The 23,798-nt window shown below is 41.5% G+C and overlaps 1 protein-coding gene across 7 annotated transcripts; it reads left to right on the top strand.

Moving 5' to 3' along the window:
* The first annotated feature begins 53 nt into the window (after positions 1–53).
* On the top strand, positions 54–18,891 carry LOC109902331 (ELAV-like protein 1). Of its 7 annotated transcripts, none has more exons than XM_020498605.2 (8): positions 54–322; positions 4,245–4,304; positions 13,173–13,250; positions 13,432–13,606; positions 15,222–15,325; positions 16,038–16,191; positions 16,370–16,595; positions 16,830–18,891. In XM_020498605.2, exons 2-8 carry the CDS (start codon positions 4,269–4,271, stop codon positions 17,155–17,157), a joined length of 1,101 nt encoding a protein of 366 aa, XP_020354194.1. In that variant the 5' UTR covers positions 54–322; positions 4,245–4,268; the 3' UTR covers positions 17,158–18,891. The 7 variants fall into 7 exon arrangements, with proteins under 7 accessions (XP_020354194.1, XP_031642166.1, XP_020354192.1 ...); XM_031786306.1 differs by having other exon boundaries at positions 62–275; XM_020498603.2 differs by having other exon boundaries at positions 64–275; positions 13,432–13,630.
* The last annotated feature ends 4,907 nt before the right edge of the window (positions 18,892–23,798 follow it).

The raw sequence follows: 23,798 nt of genomic DNA, 5'->3' as shown, positions 1-23,798 counted from the left end.
GTTTATTTATACTAATAGCACAAACTCGCATCAAGTTTAAAGGAATTCAGAATGGGCGTGGCATCAGAGGTCTTCGGTGTTACAGTTGTGAGCGAGATGCGTCATGAGTGTGTTCTATTAATTAGTACATAAAAAACATTGTGCTTATTTGTACATAATTAATGAGAGACTGTGTTGCAACCACGCGACTGCGCGTGTTAGCGCCACCGGTGTTTAATTTTTGTTGGACGGAAGAGAAAAAAAAAATAGCTGGCTAGCTTGGTTTCCGCGTACAGGTCAGTTTTTCGGCCTATTATTAATCACAGGAGTAGCGGTAAAGCAGGTACGTTAATCCAATGACAATGTATTTAGTGACCTAGTTATCTTTCCCATTCGTGCACAATCTAACTAGCTAGTAAGTTAAGTAGGTAACGTTCACTAACTATGTATGTGCAATGCGGTCCAGACAAACCGGCCTTGTAACGTTAGTAGCTAGCGAATGCTACTATGCCTTCATTTACTAACGTTACCTAAATAGCAAGCTATCTATTTACTTCCTACCGTCTCGTATTGTATGCGGTGTTCACTAATGCAAGACATATGGGTTATAAACATATGCCAAACTTGCATTGATAGTTGGCTAATAGTGTTAGCCAGAGGTGAATAATAGGGGAACGAATATATTTTTTTAAAGTCTGGTTTCAATGACTTAAGTAGACTAGGCAGTTATCGCATGATTGGTGTCTGTGAGCCACCCCCGGTCATTACGTAGACACACTTTTCAATGGTAAACTGCCTGAGTGAACGATTTTCATTTATCGACCATCATTGGTGTTAGTTAGCTACTGCATACTGCCAAAGATGGTCAGCTAACGTAACGTTAGCTGACCATCTTTGGCAGTATGCAGTAGCTAACTAACACCAATGGACTCACCATCAACGATTTTCATTTATCGACCATCATTGGTGTTAGTTAGCTACTGCATACTGCCAAAGATGGTCAGCTAACGTAACGTTAGCTGACCATCTTTGGCAGTATGCAGTAGCTAACTAACACCAATGATGGTCGATAAATGAAAATCGTTGATGGTGAGTCCATTTCGTCCTCGTCTGGTCCAAAGCTGCCAGTACTGGCTAACGTTAGCTAGTTAGTCAAATTAACGACGTTACTACATGCAATTTGAGCATAAATCGCGCCAAATAGAGCAATAAACCCGTCTTTGATCGAGCTCATTGGCTCCCAAATATGCCTGCCCTGCCTGCAACGATCTTCATTTACTGCCGTTACGCCCGGTATCTACTTCCAAAAAAGGTCTACATAAAAATGTAAATGTATCGTTTTTTAAAAATCTCTTCCAGTCAAGAACAATGCATACAAAAAATCGGTTGTTGTGCATTTTTATTTCGATTTTTTTGGAAGTACATACCGGGAGTAACGGCAGTAAATTACAATAGTTGCAGGCATATTTGGTGAGAAACGGAAATATTTTGAGCTGGTGAAGAATAGCTTGAACCACATTTTTATAACTTAACCAAGATAGACCACAGCCTGTCGTTTCTAATGGGAAAACATCAGCCTGTTTTTTTTGTCGTAAATCCAATCTGGGGTGTGTTCATAAAGTCACTCTGGCTATCTACTCCGATTGTAGAGCACTCTCATCTGAGTGTCAGAGCGCATAATAACTGACGAATTGACAAACGCTCAACACCCGTTGAATATGTCGGTGTCAGCAAACGTCCACAGTTTAACCAGCTTTGCTTAGGGTGAGTAAAATGGTCAGAGTGAAGTGTTCTCTCATTTTATGTCTGGAAGTAGCTAGCCAACATTAGCTTGTGTACTTAACTGCCGTTGTGAGGTCAGAATGCTCGACTCAACACTATTCCTCAGCCAGAGCCTCCAGTGTGCACTCTGACCGCTCCGTGAGCGAAACGCTCTGAATTTACGAATGGACATTCTGGCAACACTCTGAATAAATTCAGAGCTTGCCAGAATGTTCCCCGCTGACCATTATACTCGCCCTAGCAAAGCTGTTTTCATGTTATCCAGATCGTTGGTGACTGTAACTGCTGCTGGCAACAATTTAATTACGCGTTTTTGCCGACGTTTACGGACACTGGCCATATTCAATGGGTGTTGAGCGTTTGTAAATTCATCCGTTATTCTGCGCTCTGGCACACTTAGAGGAGTGCTCTGAAATTGGAGTAGATAGCCAGAGTGAATTTATGAAGGTACCCCCTGGATTTCCAGAGTGCGTTCTGGGCGTATGTAAATTCAGAGCATTCAGAGCCCACACTGGACGCTCTGGCCGAGGAGTAGGGTTGACCCGAGGGTTCTGACCTTACAATGATAGTCAAGCACGCTGGTTAGGCTGTTTTCAGGTTATCCAGATCGTTGGTGACTAACTGTGCTGTTGGCAACAATTTAATTTAATAAATGTTTTTGCTGACACTGGTCGTAATTCAGCGGGTGTTGCACATTTGTAAATTCATCAGTTTTTCTGCAATCTGGCACAGTCATGCATTGCATATTTATATTATGGAATGCCTACTCTGAAGTGTGCATTTGCAATGACTCATTTCGCCTTTGCCGTCTTAAACAACGCAATTTAAAACTTAGTCCACTGTTCAAAACAGATTATAGACATCTACTTTGTGCACGACACAAGTGTTTTTTCCAACAATTGTTTACAGACAGATTAATTCATTTATAATTCACTGTATCACAATTTCAGTGGGTCAGAAGTTTACATACCCTAAGTTGACTGCCTATAAACAGCTTGGAAAATTCCAGAAAATAATGTCATGGCTTTAGAAGCTTCTGATATGCTAATTGACATCATTTGAGTCAATTGAAGGTGTACCTGTGGATGTATTTCAAGGCCTACCTTCAAACTCCGTGCCTCTTTTCTTGACATCATGGGGAAATCAGCCAAGACCTCTGAATTTCTTTTAGACCTCCACGAGTCTGGTTCATCTTTGGGAGCAATTTCCAAACATCTGAAAGTACCATGTTCATCTGTACAAACAATAGTACGCAAGTATAACCACCATGCAGCCATCATACTGCTCAGGAAGGAGACACGCTCTGTCTCCTAGAGATGAATGTATTTTGGTGTAAAAAGTGCAAATCAATCCCAGAACAGCAAAGGACCTTGTGAAGATGCTGGAGGAAACGGGTACAAAAGTATCTATATCCGCAGTAAAACTAAACCTATATCGACAAACTGAAAGGCCGCTCAGCAAGGAAGAAGCCACTGCTCCAAAACCGCCACAAAAAAGTCAGACAATGGTTTGCAACTGCACATGGGGACAAAGATTGTACTTTTTGGAGAAATGTCCTCTGCTCTGATGAAACAAAAATGGAACTGTTTGGCCATAATGACCATCACTATGTTTGGAGGAGAAAGGGGGAGGCTTGCAAGTCAAAGAACACCATCCCAACCGTGAAGCATGGGGGTGGCAGCATCATGTTGTGGAGGTGCTTTGCTGCAGGAGGGACTGGTGCACTTCACAAAATAGATGGCATCTTGAGGATGGAAAATGAGATGTAAAAGATGTATTGAAGCAACATCTTAAGACATCAGTCAGGAAGTTAAAGCTTGGTCACAAATGGGTCTTCCAAATGGACAATGACCACAAGCATACTTCCAAAGTTGTGGCAAAATGGCTTAAGGACAACAGAGTCATGGTATTGGAGTGGGCCATCACAAAGCCCTGACCGTAAAATTTGTGGGCAGAACTGAAAAAGCGTGTGCGAGCAAGGAAGCCTTCAAACCTGACTCAGTTACACCAGCTCTGTCAGGAAGAATTGGCCAAAATTCACAAAGAAATGCTAACTGACCTAAAACGGGGGATTTTTACTAGGATTAAATGTCAGGAATTGTGAAAACTGAGTTTAAATGTATTTGGCTAAGGTGTTTGTAAACTTCTGACTTCAACTGTAAATGTTTAATCGATGAGAGAATTTGGTGAATGTCGGCCAAAATCCCCATCTCATTCCATCTTCTCCCACTACCGACTAGTCGGCTTCCTCTCTACCATATTTGGTAGTGAGTGGAAACGCCAAGTGGTTTCTTCACAGATATTTCAACAGATTTATAAATGTCTCGTTGTTCTATCGGTGCTTGAATGGTAGCTTTCTGGGCAGAAAGTAGATCTCGTCATATTCATCCTCTCCTTTGCCAAGATACTGGTTCAGCTAGGACCCCCTCCGCCTGACTTGTTTATGTTCATTTGTAGCGAACTGTTACTTTTTTTTATTTCAGCATCTGCATTTGTGAAGCATCTACATGGCAGTCAGAAGGGGACACATCAGATACCTCAAAGTGAGTGGCTCTGTCAAACGTTTTTGAAAGTTATTTTGTAACTATCCCAGTGGGCAAAACCAGGTTGAAAATACGTTTTATTCTGGTTCAAAAGGGACACATTTTTTTCCACGTCTTTTTACTGACCAGAATATGATGCAATTTTCTGACCAACCAAACAACCAGTTGGTCATAATTGTGACCTTTTAATCTGACCAAATGGTCATCATTCTGACCACCTATATTATGTATCCTACTGGTCATAGTTAAGACCTTATCATAACCTGGTAATGACCACCTGACTGCAGTATATTACCTACTGTAAAAAGTATTTGAGGATAGTTGGATATTGAAAACATTGGAAAATAAATAGAAATATAATGAACAAGTTACCAATTAAAGTTGGAATCTGAAACGTATATTCTTACATTTAAAATAAATCACGCAATGGCAAAAACAAAAATGTTTTAACAAAATTGCACATTTGCATACAGTAATTGTTTAATAATTCACCCACAGGCTTTACACGCATAGAAATACTGGTACAGAGTATATAAAGTCCCATTGTTTTATTTTATTAATGATTAAGAGTGACGGGGTGGGGTAGATCCTCATCAAGGACCTCTGAGCACAGAAGGTGAACTGGAGCATGGTGGCCCTCTTGAAGAGTGGTGTGATGGGTCAGATCTGCAGTGAAGAGAATCGGCACATTTCAACTTTATCAGTCTGAGATTTGAAACGGACATTCCTCAAGAAACTTTGGACTCAGCTGGCTAAAAGTTTCGCAGTTATAGCTTAGAGGGGTGGCAGGTAGCCTAGTGGTTAGAGCGTTGGACCGGTAACTGAAAGGTTGCTAGATCGAATCTCTGAGCTGACCAAGTAAAAATCTGTCATTCTGCCCCTGAAGTAGGCAGTTAACACACTGTTCCTAGGCTGTCATTGTAAATAAGAATTTGTTCTGAACTGACTTGCCTAGTATTAAGTTCTAACTCTTGAGTGTAAAAACTCTACAGGCACTATGGAAGCTTAACCAAGTTTACTTCCTCCCAGAGGATCAATACAGCTGCACTAGCCAGAACATGTTTCCACCAACACAAGTGTGTGTGTGTACAGTGGGGCAAAAAAGTATTTAGTCAGCCACCAATTGTGCAAGTTCTCCCACTTAAAAAGATGAGAGGCCTGTAATTTTCATCATAGGTACACTTCAACTATGACAGACAAAATGAGAAGAAAAAAATCCAGAAAATCACATTGTAGGATTTTTAATGAATTTATTAGCAAATTATGGTGGAAAATAAGTATTTGGTCACCTACAAACAAGCAAGATTTCTGGCTCTCACAGACCTGCAACTTCTTTAAGAGGCTCCTCCTCCTATGATGTAAATTACAGGCCTCTCTCCTTTTTAAGTGGGAGAACTTGCACAATTGGTCGCTGACTAAATACTTTTTTGCCCCACTGTATATATATCGAATGCACTCCTCCTTCTCTCCAACCCTTATATATTTTATGGTTCGACAGGATGGGGTGTTAAACCGTTCTCTCTACCTTAAGTTGGCCTGATCTCAACACCCTTGATGCCTCCACCCGTATCACCGATAGCAATCCTGTGACTGCCTCCCCTCTACCCAGCACATTCCAAATCCATCTGGCTCATACAGATAACCATTAACTTCTGATGTAAAAACCAGTCTCTATCACTCCTTAGATACTAGAGTATTACTTCTGATGTATCATGTCTCTAGTATAATAATGTTCCAAGTTTAACCCAGAATCTAACAGTCCCCCGTTTGGAACATTTAACACCATACTGTTCAACACTAGGAAATTACTTAAATTGACTAAATAATGATGATAATAAAAATGATTGACATTCCCAGTTATGCTTATGACCGCTGGTCTATATGCAAACTCTTCATCACACAACACAATGCCATTCCAGCTGAAGTTGTTAGCTTCCTCCGCTTCAGCTGGAGCTGCTTTTAGTTTCTCCACTTTCTCCCTCTGGTTCCTAAGAGAGTGATGGCACAAAACTTGCAAAGCAACGAGAAACACAAAACATAACAGTATTAACAATGTGGTAAGCTATGTGTAACAGTATAACTTTAGTCCGTCCCATCGCCCATACCCGGGCTCGAACCAGGGACCCTCTGCGCACACATCAACAACAGTCACCCACGAAGCATCGTTGCCCATCGCTCCACAAAAGCTGTGGCCCTTGCAGAGCAAGGGGAACCACTACTTCAAGGTCTCAGAGCAAGTGACGTCACCGATTGAAACGCTATTAGCGGGCACCACCGCTAACTAGCTAGCCATTTCACATCCGTTACATATGCTTAATTATATATGCATGAAACCCACAGTCTGAGACCATGACAATACCAACTCTCTCTTCACCTGACTCTATGCCTCCAGAATACTTTTCTGCTGGATTCCACAAAAATGAAAGCCCTAAAAAGCCTCCTCATGCTTTCGCCCAGTCTTCGCCTTTACGGCCCCAGGTTCCGAGAGGTGTTCCCAAGTCATATCATTTTCACTTTATTCCCCATCTCCTCCATTGCCACCTGATAGGCAAGTGTGTATCCCTAATCTACGCTACATCCTCTTGAGGTAACTCAGCACTGTATATGATTTCACATCAATGCCTTCAACATGTTGTTGAGAGTACAATTACCCCCAACATCTATCCTTTCATATGATGCATTAACCAAAAACCGCTAACCCAACTATGATGTTAAAGTAGCTCCCAGACCCAACCCATCTGCATGCCTACAGTGGAATCTAGTCTCTCTAGCTCCGCTTCCTCTGTCATGGCGTCCTCAAGCTCACCCATTATGCAGCTGGACCTCACTTCCCATGAGAACTGTGCACACACCGAGGAGAGTCATGACTATCTTTACCACTGCAGGTGCTGTAAGGAGTACTGTGCGTGGACCAGACCAACGCTGTCCCAACACCCTGCCCGGTGCATCTTGATGTACACTCACTCTCCAGAATTCAGCCCCTGCCCTTGGTTATCTCCTCCTCCTCATGTGCTGCTTTCACCTAAGGATAAACACACTGTGACGAATGGGTCATTTCCTGACAACATGGACTCCCCCTTATGGCAAGATCACTAATTTGTGACGTTTGAATAACAGCCCCCGTTTCCCATCGGTCTCCCAGCTCCCCAGCCATGTGACATGAGTCCTCATTAACTGATAACCCAACAATGTTAAAGTAACCCCTGCTACTACTAACATGGCCTATGATTATAGCCTCCTTCAATTACTGTCCCTACAGCGACTGCCGTGAGAATAACTACTGCATGTAATCTGTCAAGTGTTCGCCGGCTGTTAGAAATTGGGAAAGAGATTAATGAGTTGAAGAATATCCAACCTAACAAAACTCTGAGCCACAGGTTTCTTGAAAGTTTACCATAGTGTCTTAAATGCCACCACTATCTCTTCTGTCACCATGATCTGGGTATATGTAATGTTCAATTTAACTTCATAATAGTCCCTATATTGTGCACAGTTAGCTCGTAGGAGAGGGAGGACAACTATCTCCTGTAACAATATACATAGTCTGGGAATGATACCACATGTATCATGTCTCTAGTATAACAATGTTCCAAGTTTAACCCAGAATCTAACACTAAATAAATGTTAAATAAAAAATGTCTTCAAAAAAGAGCATCTTGCTCATATAAACTGAATAGAAATGCAACATGCAACAATTTCAAAGATGTTACAGTTCATATAACGTTAGTCATTCAAATAATATCATTAGGTCCTAATCTTTGTTTTTCACATGACTGGTAATACAGATATGCGTGACACATCTCCTTTGCATAGAGTTGATTAGGCTGTTGCTCGTGGAATGTTGTCCCACTCCTCTTCAATGGCTGTGTGAGTTTGCCAGATATTGGCGGGAACTGGAACACGTACACATCGATCCAGAGCATCCCGAACATGCTCAATGGTTGATATGTCTGGGACATTTTCAGCTTCCAGGAAGTGTGCACAGATCCTTGTGACATGGGGCTGTTCATATCATGCTGAAACATGAAGTAATCACGTTTTATACACTGAACAAAAATATAAATGCAACATGTAAAGAGTTAGTTTCATGAGCTGAAATAAAAGATCCCAGAAATGTTCCATATGTACAAAAAGCTTTATTAAATTATTTGACCACATTTGTTTCCATCCTTTTTAGTGAGAATTTCTCCTTTGCCAAGATAATCCAACCACCTGACAGGTGTGGCATAACAAGAAGCTGATTAAACCGCATGATCAGGATCACATTGGGCTGGGGACAGTAAAATGCCACTGCAGCTTTGTCACAACACAATGCCACAGATGTCCCAAGTTTTGAGGGAGTGTGCGATTTTTATTTAATTTTTTACCATACTGACTGCAGGAATGTCCACCAGAGCTGTTGCCAAATAATTAAATGTTAATTTCTCTACCATAAACCACCTCCACCATTTGTTGTTTTTTGTGAAATTGGCAGTGCAACCAACCGCAGAACACATGTAACCACGCCAGCCCAGACCATCCACATCTGGCTTCTTCACCTGCTGGATCGTCTCGGACCAGCCACCCGAATAGCTGATGAAACTGGGGGTTGGCACAACCGAAGAATTTCTGCACAAACTGTCAGAACGTCTCCGGGAAGCTCATCTGCGTGCTCGTCATCCTCACCAGGATCTTGACTTGACTGCAGTTTGCAGTGGTAAATGATTTCAGTGGTTAAATGCTCACCTTTGATGGCCACTGGCAAGCTGGAGCAGTATGGTCTTCATGGATGGTTTCAACTGTACCGGGCAAATGGCAGACACGTGTATGGAATTGTGTGGGTGAGCGGTTTGCTCGATGGTGGGGTTATGGTATGGGCAGGCATAAGCTACGGAAAACGAACATGATTGCATTTTATCGACGGCAATTTGAATGCACAGATAGCGTGACGAGATCCTGAGGCCCATTTTCTTGCCATTCATCCGCTGTCACTTCAGATCAAATCAAAGTTTATTTGTCATGTGCGCCGAATACAACAGGTGTAGGTAGACCTTACAGTGAAATGCTTACTTACAGGCTCTAACCAGCGGTGCAAAAAAAAGAAAGAAGTGTGTGTGTGTGTGTGTGTGTCGGTAAGTAAAGAAATAAAACGACAGTAAAAAGACATTTGAAAAAAGAGTAACACGGCTATATACAGGCACCTGTTAGTCAGTCTTATTGAGGTAGTATGTACATGTAGGTATCGTTAAAGTGACTATGCATATATGATGAACAGAGAGTAGCAGAAGCGTAAAAGAGGGGTTGGGGGGGGCACACAATGCAAATAGTCCGGGTTACCATTTGGTTACCTGTTCAGGAGTCTTATGGCTTGGGGGTAAAAAGTGTTAAGAGGCCTTTTTGTCCTAGACTTGGCATTCCGGTACCGCTTGCCATGCGGTAGTAGAGAGAACAGTCTGTGGCTGGGGTCTTCAACAATTTTTAGGGCCTTCCTCTGATACTGCCTGGTGTAGAGGTCCTGGATGGCAGGCAGCTTTGCCCCAGTGATGTACTGGACTGTATGCACTACCCTCTGAAGTGCCTTGCGGTCGGAGGCTGAGCAATTTCCGTACCAGGCAGTGATGCAACTGGTCAGGATGCTCTCCAAGTTGCAGCTGTAGAACCTTGTGAGGATCTCAGGACCCATGCCAAATCTTTTTAGTTTCCTGAGGGGGAATAGGCTTTGTCGTGCCCTCTTCACGACTGTCTTGGTGTGTTTGGACCTTTCTAGTTTGTTGGTGATGTGGACACCATGGAATTAGAAGCTCTCAACCTGCTCCACTACAGCCCTGTCGATGAGAATGGGGACGTGCTCGGTGCTCCTTTTCCTGTAGTCCACAATCATCTCCTTAGTCTTGGTTACGTTGCAGGATAGGTTGTTATTCTGGCACCACCCGGCCAGGTCTCTGACCTCCTCCTTATCACTGTTGTGTCGTCAGCAAACTTAATGATGGTGTTGGAGTCGTGCCTGGCCATGCAGTCGTGGGTGAACAGGGAGTACAGGAGGGGACTGAGCATGCACCCCTGGGGAGCTCCAGTGTTGAGGATCAGCGTGGCAGATGTGTTGCTATCTACCCTCACCACCTGGGGGTGGCCTGTCAGGAAGTCCAGGATCCAGTTGCAGAGTGAGGTGGTTAGTCCCAGGATCCTTAGATTGGTGATGAGCTTTGAGGGTACTATGGTGTTGACTGCTGAGCTGTCGTCAATGAACAGCATTCTCATATAGGTGTTCCTTTTGTCCAGGTGGGAAAGGGCAGTGTGGAGTGCAATAGAGATTGCATCATCTGTGGATCTGTTTGGGCGGCATGCAAATTGGAGGTCTAGGGTTTCTGGGATAATGTTGTTGATGTGAGCCATTACCAGCCTTTCAAAGGACTTCATGGCTACGGACGTGAGTGCTACGGGTCTGTAGTCATTTAGGCAGGTTGCCTTTGTGTTCTTGGGCACAGGGACTATGGTGGTCTGCTTGAAGCATGTTGGTATTACAGACTCAGACAGGGGGACCTTGAAAGCGGCAGCTCTACCCTTTAGCTCAGTGCGAATGTTGCCTGTAATCCATGGCTTCTGGTTGGGGTATGTACGTACAGTCACTGTGGGGACGACGTCCTCAATGCACTTATTGATAATGCCAGTGACTGATGTGATGTATTCCTCAATGTCATCGGAAGAATCCCGGAACATGTTCCAGTCTGATAGCAAAGCAGTCCTGTAGTTTAGCATCTGCTTCATCTGACCTTTTTTTTTTTTTATAGACCGAGTCACTGGTGCTTCCTGTTTTAATTTTTGCTTGTAAGCAGGAATCAGGAGGATAGAATTATGGTCAGATTTGCCAAATGGAGGGCGAGGGAGAGCTTTGTACGCATCTCTGTGTGTGGAGTACAGGTGATCTAGAATTATTATTGTTTTCCTCTGGTTGCACATTTAACATGTTAGAGATTTGGTAGAACTGATTTAAGTTTCCCTGCATTTTTATTTTTTTATTTCACCTTTATTTAACCAGGTAGGCTAGTTGAGAACAAGTTCTCATTTGCAACTGCGACCTGGCCAAGATAAAGCATAGCAGTGTGAGCATACAACAAAGAGTTACACATGGAGTAAACAATTAACAAGTCAATAACTCAGTAGAAAACAAAGGGGGGGTCTATATACAATGTGTGCAAAAGGCATGAGGAGGTAGGCAAATAATTACAATTTTGCAGATTAACACTGGAGTGATAAAAGATCAGATGGTCATGTACAGGTAGAGATATTGGTGTGCAGAAGAGCAGAAAAGTAAATAAATAAAAACAGTATGGGGATGAGGTAGGTGAAAAGGGTGGGCTATTTACCAATAGACTATGTACAGCTGCAGCGATCGGTTAGCTGCTCAGATAGCTGATGTTTGAAGTTGGTGAGGGAGATAAAAGTCTCCAACTTCAGCGATTTTTGCAATTCGTTCCAGTCACAGGCAGCAGAGTACTGGAACGAAAGGCGGCCAAATGAGGTGTTGGCTTTAGGGATGATCAGTGAGATACACCTGCTGGAGCGCGTGCTACGGATGGGTGTTGCCATCGTGACATTAAAGTCTCGATGGCGACATTAAAGGCATTAAAGTCTCCGGCCACTAGGAGCGCCGCCTCTGGGTGAGTGGTTTCCTGTTTGCTTATTTCCTTACTCAGCTGACTGAGTTGGGTCTTAGTGCCAGCATCTGTCTGTGGTGGTAAATAAACAGCCACGAAAAGTATAGCTGAGAACTCTCTAGGCAAGTAGTATGGCCTGCAGTTTATCACAATATACTCTACTTCAGGCAAGCAAAATCTAGAGACTTCCTTAGATTACGTGCACCAGCTGTTTACAAATATGCACAGACTGCCCCCCCCCGTCTTACCGGAGTGTGCTGTTCTATCCTGCCAGTGCAGCGTGTATCCCGCTAGCTGAATATCCATGTCATTCAGCCCCGATTCCGTGAAACATAGGATATTACAGTTTTTGATGTCCCGTTGGTAGGATATTCGTGATCGTACCATGTCTAGTTTATTGTCCAATGATTGCACGTTGGTGAGTAATATTGACGGTAACGACAGCTTTCCTAGTTGTCTTCTGCGGATCCGGACGAGGCATCCGGCTCTTCCTCTGCGTCGCTTCCTTTTGCGAATAATTGGGATGTCTGCCCTGTGGGGTGTTTGAGTCCTGCTTGTTGTTGTTGTTGTTGTTGTTGCCACAGCCCCATGTTGCAAGGATCTGCACATAATTTCCAGAAGCTGACACTATCCCAGTTTTTCCATGACCTGCATACTCACCAGACATGTTACCCATTGAGCATATTTGGGATGCTTTGGATCGACGTGTACGACAGCGTGTTCCAGCAACCTCATTCAGCCATTGAAGAGTAGTGGGACAACATTCCACAAGCCACAATCAACAACCTGATCAACCATGCAAAAGCGATGTCATGCTGCATGAGGCAGTCATGTGAAATCCATAGATTAGGGCCTAATTTATTTATTTGACTTGACTTCCTTATGAACTCTAACGCAGTAAAATCTTTTAAATTGTTGCTTTTAATATGTTTGTTAAGTGTGGATAACTGGTCAGATTTGAACCAAATATCAACTAAATTAAGATTTCTTGAAAAACACTCATCTGGTTGTGATCTGGTTATAAGACGTTCCGACCAGATTTCAACCAGTAAAATACGTCTTTATCATGTTGTATGCCCACTGGGATGCATTGTGCTGTTGCGTAGAAGTTTTGGCCTGCATTGTATTATGACTGTTGTGAAATGGACAAGAACTGGGAAAAGGAGTGGAATGGTGTCAAGTGCTCAGTTGTCTGCATCAAAGGATTGTAAATTAACCGGTGTTTCTTTTGCAGGTGTGTGAGGTACAGAGTTGTCAGGGTGACAACAGAGAGTCACAGCGGCATGGAAGTAAGGGTTCAATGAACATAAAGGTAAGTCCACCGATTTTAACTTTGGCTGTATTTTGAGAAAGTATTCTGTTTTGCATGTCTTATTCTTTTGGAACATGGGCAGCATTCTCTATGATCGGATCTAGTTTACTGTTTCTCACCCTTGATGAAGTTGTCTTCAGAATGGCTCACTTCCTCTCATCCCATTCTCGTGAAATTATAGCAAGTAGTTTATGATAACGATTACGACGAACACATGGCAGATGAGCCTAAAGATGCCAAAACCAACCTTATCGTCAATTACCTGCCCCAAAACATGAGCCAGGACGAGTTGCGGAGTCTCTTCAGCAGCATCGGCGAGGTGGAGTCTGCCAAACTCATCCGCGATAAAGTGGCAGGTAATCCCTATCACAAAAACCAGAGTGAGTCCAAACCCTTCTCTTTTGACCTCAGTTAATTTACTTGAATCACTCTCCATAAGGTGGTACATGGCCCCGACCTTCTGTGTCTGACTGCACATGTAGTCCACTACAAAAGTCTGATGTTGAATGTGACATCAAATATTTTTGTTTGACTTTACCAATATTTACTTTCTTTATTACTACTCTGTAAATTCAACGCAGTATTTGTTGGTTACCGTAATTGTATTTGACTTTGTATGCAACTCCTGCGTGTTTCCTAAAATGTTTATTTTTATTTATTTTTATTGCAGACTACCTGATTTAGTGTTGGGATCAGGGATAGAATTGTTATTGTTTTTTTTCAACTCCTGTTTTTCTGTGCTATATATTACACCTTGTTACATCTGTTCTTTAAACTTTCGTTACTTGAGTATCTCTTTTAATGGTGGTCTTTGGAGTTTTGTTTATGGCCTTTGCGGTTGTTTTCTTGTTTCATTGGGCATTATGGCTGCTCTATGTTATTAGATTTGGTGATAACTCCATATTGTAAAACCAAGCATTAAATACATTTTCTTTGGTGAGTAGTTATAATGGGATTCTATTTAGTTTCAAATTGTAACGTGTGAATGTTTATTGGAAAGAGGACGTTCAAGTTTTTTTAAATTAAGTGTTCGATATCAAGGGTCGCATTAGCTTTTCATAAATCTGCATTTTCACAACACAGACCATTTTAAAAAACATTTCACCTGCATTTTATATTGTAAGTCAAGTGTTTTACTTGACGTTAGTCTTGCATTTTAACCTACTACTGAAGAAAAACTACACCGGAGGAAAGTACTGGAGAAAAGTACACTACACGTCAGTGAGTCTGGTGATCCAATGATGAGCAAAGATACTTTATCTGAGTGGAGGTGAGGAAAAAATAAGAAACACGCACACTGCTCTTGCTAGTATCACTGCTTTTTATTAAGCTTTATGTATCGGCCTCAAGGCCCCCAAAAGCTCTGACGAAGTCCTTGAGGCCGTTACGTGAAGCTTAATAAAGAGCAGTGATACTAGCAAGATCAGTCTGCGGGTTTCTTCATTTTTCTCATCTTGTTCCATTTACTATGCACCTGCAACAAAGATGGCATAGATGTGCGAGTGCCTTTTTGAATCTGAGCGAAGTGCAACCGATGCACGAAATGAGTCCTTTTACATTTGTAATGATTTTGCGCGAACCCTGACTGAAGCCGAGCAGAATTGACCATTTTTGATCTGCATTTACTAAAATGCAGCAAGATATATTTTTTTCTGTTTTGACCTTTTTCAGAATCCTGCATTAACGTGACCCCTGGATCATTTTGATAATAGCTTAAAGCTTTAGTATTCTGTTATTATATAAGGCTGTTACTCCCTTCTATTTGAAAAATGTTTTTTCATTTACACTATTTCAATGTGGGTCTTTTTTTCTTGAGCCATATTTCGCAGAAAATGTTTTCCTTTGCAAATGTTTTTGCCCAAATGCATTGTGCTGATATCTCCTGTGAGAAGACTGGTATCCAATCTGTAAATATGGACAAACTTTTGTTATTTTATTTTGTTGTTTTTTTCCCCCTTTTTTTTTCTCCAGGCCACAGTTTAGGGTACGGATTTGTTAACTATGTTAACGCTAGTGATGCAGAAAGGGCTATCAATACCCTCAATGGGCTGAGACTACAGTCTAAAACTATCAAGGTAACGTGCAATCAGGTGTTTTCATGTTTCAACTGATGGATGTGATATGTTTCTCAAGTAGTCCCTGGGCAGTTGAGGGGGAGCCCTCCTGCAAAGTGTCTATTTGCAAAAGCATATAAAGGTATTTGGGTAACATGTCTACTTAAACAATCGTGTAATATTTAAATGTTTTTGTTCTATAATTTATCGGTTTTGGAAAGTTTGATTTGAAGCAGTTGGCCTGTGTGGGTAACCTGACATGGTTTGATTTTTGGCACATATTTATACTGAAGCTTATTAATTTTGTTCAGACTACTTTAGTTTTTAGTTTAACACTACTGGTTATTGCAGAGTTAGTTTTGCTTGAGTGTGACGTGCCGACTCAAAGCCCTGCATCATTTCACAATTACATTTATTTTTATTTTCCTTTTATAGCTTAACTTTTCAAAATGGACCAATTTTTAGAAATTATATTTATTTTATTAAGTAGCTGCTCGGCAATGTGCATTCTCGCTCAGCACTGACAGAATTTTGTGGCTTTTAATATTTTTTTGTTCTTTTGTTTTTCTTTTAAAGTTTACGAGACATTTTGGGAGTTTTGATTTTGAATCGGATAAAAAAAAATATATAATGTTTGTAATTTTGTCAAATGAATTCCAAAGCATTATTTTTTTAAATAAATATTTTCCCTATAAATTGCACAATGGAAACTGACCTGTTGTCTTCTCATCAGGTGTCCTTCGCCAGGCCGAGCTCTGACGGTATTAAGGATGCCAATCTTTACATTAGTGGGCTGCCCAAGACCATGACACAGAAAGACGTGGAGGATATGTTCACACGCTATGGCCAGATCATCAACTCGCGTGTCTTGGTCGATCAGGCCTCAGGTAGGCAGGCACTGCACAAATATTTCTCATTCAGTCTGACTCAATTAAATGAGCACAAGGGATGCCACTCAAGTGGACTTTCCACTCTCCAAATCCTAACTATTAGAGCAAAACAATTTCTGGGCATCTGTAGCCTATTCCATTAATGGCGTCTCCATTTTCTCCCCTTGCTTCTCAGGCCTGTCCAGGGGTGTGGCCTTTATCCGCTTTGACAAACGGGCTGAGGCGGAGGATGCCATCAAAGACCTGAACGGGCAGAAACCCCCTGGGGCCTCGGAGCCCATCACAGTGAAGTTTGCTGCCAACCCCAACCAGGCCAAGAACTCCCAGGTCATCAACCAGCTCTACCACAACCAGGGTCGGCGCTTTGGGGGCCCGGTACACCACCAGGCCCAGAGATTCAGGTGAGAGGCCGACTGCACTACACAATGCATATCAGTGCCCGGTTGTTAGAAAGGGTATTTTTGTGATCTCGGGGAGTTGAGACTAGAACCCCAGTCAACCTAGACCCCTGACTTGTTAGTGATTTATTTATCTATATTTCCTTGGTCAACAGGCCTGCACCTTGTTTGTGGGTTATTTTAAACTGGCATCTATGGAGTAGTATTTGAAGAACCGTTGTTCTGTGCCCCTGGCAGGTTCTCTCCGATGAGTGTAGACCACATGAGCAGCATGTCTACGGTCAGCGCTGAAGGGAACTCCACGGCCGGCTGGTGTATCTTCATCTACAACCTGGGCCAGGACGCTGACGAGGGCATCCTGTGGCAGATGTTCGGGCCCTTCGGAGCCGTCACCAACGTCAAGGTCATCCGCGACTTCAACACCAATAAATGCAAAGGCTTCGGCTTCGTCACCATGACCAACTACGAGGAGGCGGCCATGGCCATTGCCAGCCTCAACGGTTACCGGCTTGGAGACAAGATACTGCAGGTTTCCTTCAAAACCAGCAAGGGGGGTCACAAGTAAACCCAAAAAGGTGAAGGGGAACTTGTTTTCCATACTTACAATAATAGAGGAGTGGGCGGGAACTAAATGAGATTGGAAAGGCTACACATTTGTTCTTGCAAGGGGATATCTACTTGGTTCTTATAATGTAATTTCTAGGCTAACTATCACTTAAATATTTCTTAGCTAGTAGAAAAGTAGTGTCTTCTTGCTGTGACATTAAAATAACCTACGCCATTGTGTTTTTTGCTGGGCACGGGGAGGGGTTCTGAAGTTTGCAGAAAGGTTGTTGTCCAATTCTTGTGGGTTTTGTGTGTCTGTGTGCCACATACATGGTTGACGGTGACAATACAAAATCCTGCCATGTCTAATGGTTTGATTCCTACCTGCTTGTAATTTCTCAATATTTTACGTAGCCATTTTATCATGATCAGTAGTTCTGATCCGGGCCTTGAATCCCTCGAGTCTTTCTATACTTCCATTCTGTCATTTTTAACACAACCTTTGCTAAATTGACACCAGAGTATTAGATCAAGCTTGCCCTTCTAGATGTGGAAGTGGGCATGTGCTGGCAGTGCATCCTTTATTTTGATATTTTTGGGGGGATTCGAATAGGTTTGAGGAAAGATTGCTATTTAATGAGTGACCAAGGGGGAGGGGGGGGGGGGGGGGGGGGGGAATCAGAAGTGTTTGTGTGTATAAATATATACGCGCGCACACACACCCCAATCATGCCCTCTGACATCTTTTAATATCTGAAATGTAATAGAAACCTCAAGGTTTAAAATGTTCAGTTGATTAGAAGATACTCTTCTGTCAACTGTAATTTAGATAATTGAGTATGCAAGCTGTACCTAGTCTTGTGTTTTTATTTGATTGAAACTGCCTTTCAATGTCAACTTGTTTCCCGTCATCTTTTTTTTTTTACTCTTTCCATTTAACATTTTTGTAGTGGAAATTTTAGTTTGTTCCCGTTTTATTTTATTTTTGAAAGTTACACTTTGCTTTTAATTTGGGTCATTTGAATTTGAAAGTTACATAAACATGACTAAATATCATTCCAACTTGGCTCCAGTATGTGTCCATACTTGACCTCTTAATTTGAATTGGAAAGCCTGTCTGGGCTTGGTTCTGCTTGGTTCAGTTAATTTTAACCTAATCAAGGTAACGCAGGAGGTTGTTTAGGCCAAATGATGGGGTCCTGGAAGGGGAGCTCACGGTTTCCCAGTTAGATGATGGGGTCCTGGAAGGGGAGCTCACAGTTTCCCAGTTAGATGTGCATTATGGCCACTTCTGCGATTTGTGTGTACAGTCAGTGGGTTTTTTTCTTCTCCATTTGACTGTCCAGAAAAATGTATGTATTGGTCTTTTTCTGAGGAATGAAACATTTTTGGTAACAGCTGATAACATCCCCATTCTCAAATAATAAAACACTTCTCCATGTGAGAAGTTAAAGCTATTTGTTTTATTCTGGTTCTAGTTGCCTTCATTTTACCCTGAAACCAACCCTTGTGGGCTTGACTGTCTTGCGACAGACTAAGACCGCCCAGGCTTTGTGTGGGTGTTCAGCTTCTGGAAGGATCTGAAATGTACTCCACTGACCAGATGGACAAGACCTCTAAACGACACAGCAAACACAGCTATTTTTGGTGTCGTCTTCTGATAAAGGTTGGGCAGTTGTTTTTTTATGTAAACCTTATCCTGTATCGATGGCCACAAAAACAACAATAAACACTTCTGTGTTGAATGCTCCAATGAGTAATAAGTAATATGATGTAGCTGATTAAAAATCCATACTGTACCCTGATGAATGTTGATACATCAAAGGGTCTAGCTAGCTTTTATTTCTATAGTAGATCTGAAAAGCTCAATACCCAAGATTAGTTCACACAGTGCTGTTTTTGCTATAAGGTGGTGTAGTTACAATGAGAACCAGAACCTGACGAAAACCCAAGATGGTTGAGTTGTGGGAAAACCATTGACGCTAAGCAATCCTATAAGGGCTCACACGTCTAAAACATTGATATCCACATTTTTACTTATTCTATTGACCAAATTCCCATCAAATCCAACAAAATTGGCTGCATAGTGCCTCTGCCAAATTAGTCTACATTTAAGATATGATAAAGTGCAAATGTTTATTTTCCACATCTTGACATTGTTTGCCAACTGTAATAAACTGCCTGGCGTGGAATTGTTAAATCCCTTATTACAAGTCAAAATAGATTCCAGGAGATTGTCAATTTGACCCAGATAGAGGCTGGGAGCATCAAAGTCCATTTGACAGCTTTATCTACAGTAAGCCTTGTATGTGATTATAGCACAGGATGCCTTCTGCATAGTAGGTCACAAAGTGCCAGTCTGCCAGGTTTACAAATGACTTGTGTATTCAACATCTCAGTGTGTGTTGTTGGAGGAACAGAGGGCTTGAATTGAGGGCTGCAGTTAAATTGCCCCCCGTCCCTCCTATAAACAGCTGTACACATGACCTGAAAATGTGTCATCCAGTGTGACCTAATTTAGCCACCAGGCAGTGGCATGCACCTTTCCTGCTCTTTAACCCTGACCAGACCAAGATTTGGTTGTGATTATACTGATCCAATAAAATAAGTATATTTTAGACTATTTTAATGCACTGTTTGAGTCTATTTTAGACTATTTTAATGCACTGTTTGAGTCTATTTTAGACTATTTTAATGCACTGTTTGAGTCTATTTTAGACTATTTTAATGCACTGTTTGAGTCTATTTTAGACTATTTTAATGCACTGTTTGAGTCTATTTTAGACTATTTTAATGCACTGTTTGAGTCTATTTTAGACTATTTTAATGCACTGTTTGAGTCTATTTTAGACTATTTACACTTTGAGTTTTCAATATTTGTAGTCCACTAGATGGCAATATGCACCATGTTTCTGGGTTTTGTTTCTCCTCTCCTGCCAGCCTTATTTTTGCTGTGTGCCATATATGGAAATGCAGAATTGTTTTCTGCCCCTTAGTAATATGTGTAAAATTGCAAGAAATTAGCTTTAAAACAGCAGCATTTTCTCTCAGCCTCATGGCAAAATGTGTGTGATGGCATGAGATTCACTATAAAACTGCACTTTTCTCTTTGCACCATGGCAAAATGTGTAGAATTGTAGGAAGTTAGCTGTTTTCCCCCCTAAATGTTTTTGTTTGGGGGGGGGGACTTGCTCAGACCCAGCAAAACTGTGGTATGCCACTGCATGCAGACTCCTAGGTTTGACCTACTAGCTGGATAGTAAGCTGAGCTCCCTGAAAGTTGTTTTCACTCAGAGGACATTCTTTCCACTCAAACCAGGTCAGTTATTCCCACCCCTCTTCCTCGCTCTCTATCACCTCCAACAGAGCCAACAGGCAGCCAGGGGCATCTAGCAGTGGCCTACTACTCTGTGTATGCAAGTAGTCTGAAATATACATTGGATTTGATTATCATAAATTGAAGTGTTTTTTTTTCTTCAATTTTGACCTGTTGTTTAAATACACAAATTAGAAAATATAACATAGAAGGCCCCCCCCCCCACTGAACATCTAAAATCACTTGTCACACCACTGGTTTTCTATCATACTCAATCTCTCATGACAATGCATTTATGGTTTCTTCTTTCTAAACAAGAATGGGACCAGTTGTTATGCCTGTCCACGCTCCAAATTGCCACTTTCCCTCCACAATGAAGCATGGCGCTCTGTTTATTTTGCAAGATATCAGATGTTGCCTCTAATCCTATTTCCTTTTTATGCCTCTGTTTTGTTGTTTTAGAGAAGCGTTACTCTCCCTAAAGGACATCTCTTTATGTGGTTGGACTGGAGAGGCAGGGTTTCTTAAACTATGATTGGGTCGGGCCCCAAAGTGGGCCCTGGGCATGTGAGAGGACATATCAAATTAAAGTGTATTTGTTGCATACACAGTGTAGAAGATGTTAAAGTAGGTGTAGTAAAATGCTAATAATTCTAGCTCCAGCAGTGCAGTAAGTGTCTAACAGTACAATACGAATGCACCCCCCCCCCCCCCCCCCCCCCCGTTGAATATAAGTACATGGTTTGTATAGACAGTATGGACAATGTTTAAGTAGGAAAAGGTATGTACAGCAGTAGTTATACAGGATGAGCTATGTCGAGAATACAGTATATACATATAAAGTGAGTAATCGATTAGCTTAATTTCGGAGATCAAATTCTATTTAAGCAGGAATGCTTATATAACTACAGAAACTATTTCAGCCTCTATGGTAGTAGGGGTGAAATGGCCGTGGCTCGGGTGGCTGAGGTCCTCGATGGTCTTCTTCGCCTACCTGTGACAACGGGTGCTGTAGATGTCCTGGTGACGTAGATGCGCCCCTGGTGATGCATTGAGCTGACCGCACCACCCTCTGTTGTGAGAAGTTTGTGAGACTTCCGTCAGCCTCCTGAGGTTGAAGAGGCTTTTTTGCATCTTCACCACGGTGTCGATGTGGAGGGACCATTTCAGGTCTTCAGTGATGTGCACGCAGAGGAACTTGAAGCTTTTGTGTAGGTCGCGATTATGAGAATACATCTACAGTGCCTTCAGAAAGTATTTACACCTTTTGACTTTTTCCACATTTTGTTGTGTTACAAAGTGGGATTACAATTTATTTTATTGTCATTTTTGTCAGCGATCTACATAAAATACTCTGGAATGTGGAAGAAAAATTCCAACATTTGTAAAAAAAAAAATATATATATATATATATATTGATATTGATATTGATATTGATATCTTGACTAGATTAGTATAACCCCATGAGTATGCATTAAGGTGTCCTCTAGAATACACATTTCAAACACGAATGTAGACAATGTATGCATTTCTATAGCTTTGAAAATATTTTTTACAATCGTGAGGGAGGGCCAAGATGGAGGCATGGTGGCTTCAACACAGCGCCCCCTATTAGGCACCTAGTGTATGTATAAATCATTAGTCAATACATGTTATAATCACCTTTGGCAGCGATTACAGCTGCCTAAGAGCTTTCCACACCTGAATTGGGCAACATATGATATTCTAAATTCTTCAAGCTCTGTCAAATTGGTTGTTGATCATTGCAAGACAACCATTTTCAGGTCTTGCCATAGACTTTCAAGTAGATTTAAGTAAAAATGTAACTCGGACACTGTCTTCTTGGTAAGAAACTCCAGTGTAGATTTGGCCTTGTGTTAAAGGTTGTCTGCTGAAAGGTAATTCCTCTCCCAGCGTCTGGTAGAAAGCAGACTAAACCTGCTTTTCCTCCAGGATTTTGCCTGTGCTTAGCTCCGTTCCATCTATTTTTTTATCCTGAAAAACTGCCCAGTCCTTAACAATTACAAGCATACCCATAACATAATGCAGCCACCACTATGCTTGAAAATATGGAGAGTGGTATTCAGTAATGTGTTATGTTGGATTTGCCCCAAACAACACACTTTGTGTTCAGGACAAAAAGTTAATTGCTTTGCCACATTTTTTAAAATATTGCTTTAGTGCTTTGTTGCAAACCGGATGCATGTTTTCTGTACAGGCTTGCTTCTTTTCACTCTGTCAATTAGGTTAGTATTGTAGAGTAACTACAATGTTGTTGATCGATCGTCCATTTTCTCCTATCACAACCATTAAACTCTGTCATTATTTTAATGTCACCATTGACCTCATGGTGAAATCCCTGCACGGTTTCCTTCCTCTCCAGCATCTGAGTTAGGAAGGACACCTGTGTCTTTGTAATGACTGGGTGTATTGATATACCATCCATAGTGTATTTAATAACTTCACCATGCTCAAAGGGATATTGTGTTTGACCAGATACAATACTATTTTACAGTAAATAAATTGACAACAGACTTTCAGCACGCTTATAGGGAAGGATATTCAACAAGCACATCACTTACACAAATGACTGATGATTGACTGAGAGAAATTGATGATAAAAAGATTGTGGGGGCTGTTTTGTTAGACTTCAGACATTATCGATCATAGTCTGCTGCTGGAAAAATGTACAGGGCCAGTCAAAAGTTCTACTCATTGCAGGGTTTTTCTGTATTTTTACTATTTTCTTCATTGTAGAATAATAATGAATACATCAAAACTATGAAATAACACATATGGAATCATGTAGTAACCAAAAAACTGTTAGGAAAAAAAGTATATATATATATATATAGTTGTTGTTTAGACTCTTCAAAGTAGCCACCCTTTGCCTTGATGACAGTTTTGCACACTCTTGGCATTCTCTCAACCAGCCTCATGAGGTAGTCACCTGGAATGCATTTCAATTAACAGGTGTGCCTTGTTAAAAGTTCATTTGTGGAATTTCTTTCCTTATTAATGTGTTTGAGCCAATCAGTTCTGTCGTGACAAGGTAGGGGTGGTATACAGAAGATAGCCTTATTTGGTAAAAGACCAAGTCCATATTATGTCAAGAACAGCTCAAATAAACAAAGAGAAATGACAGCACATCATTACTTTAAAACATGAAGGTCAGTCAATACGGAACATTAAGAACTTTGAAAGTTTCTTCAAGTGTAGTCACAAAAACCATCAAGTGCTGTAATGAAACTGGCTCTCATGAGGACCGCCACAGGAAAGGAAGACCCAGAGTTACCTCTGCTGCAGAAGATAAGTTCATTAGAGTTTCCAGCCTCAGAAATTGC

This window comes from Oncorhynchus kisutch, linkage group LG13, assembly GCF_002021735.2.
Source record: "Oncorhynchus kisutch isolate 150728-3 linkage group LG13, Okis_V2, whole genome shotgun sequence".
Taxonomy (NCBI): domain Eukaryota; kingdom Metazoa; phylum Chordata; class Actinopteri; order Salmoniformes; family Salmonidae; genus Oncorhynchus; species Oncorhynchus kisutch.
This window is presented reverse-complemented; position numbering and strand designations above follow the sequence as displayed.

Excerpts from the sequence above, each read along its gene's own strand:
- LOC109902331 (XM_020498603.2), top strand. The coding sequence starts at position 4,269 with ATGGCAGTCAGAAGGGGACACATCAGATACCTCAAA. Across the intron at positions 16,192-16,369 it reads CTTGGTCGATCAGGCCTCAG|GCCTGTCCAGGGGTGTGGCC; the intron begins GTAGGCAGGCAC and ends CTTGCTTCTCAG. Across the intron at positions 16,596-16,829 it reads CACCAGGCCCAGAGATTCAG|GTTCTCTCCGATGAGTGTAG; the intron begins GTGAGAGGCCGA and ends TGCCCCTGGCAG.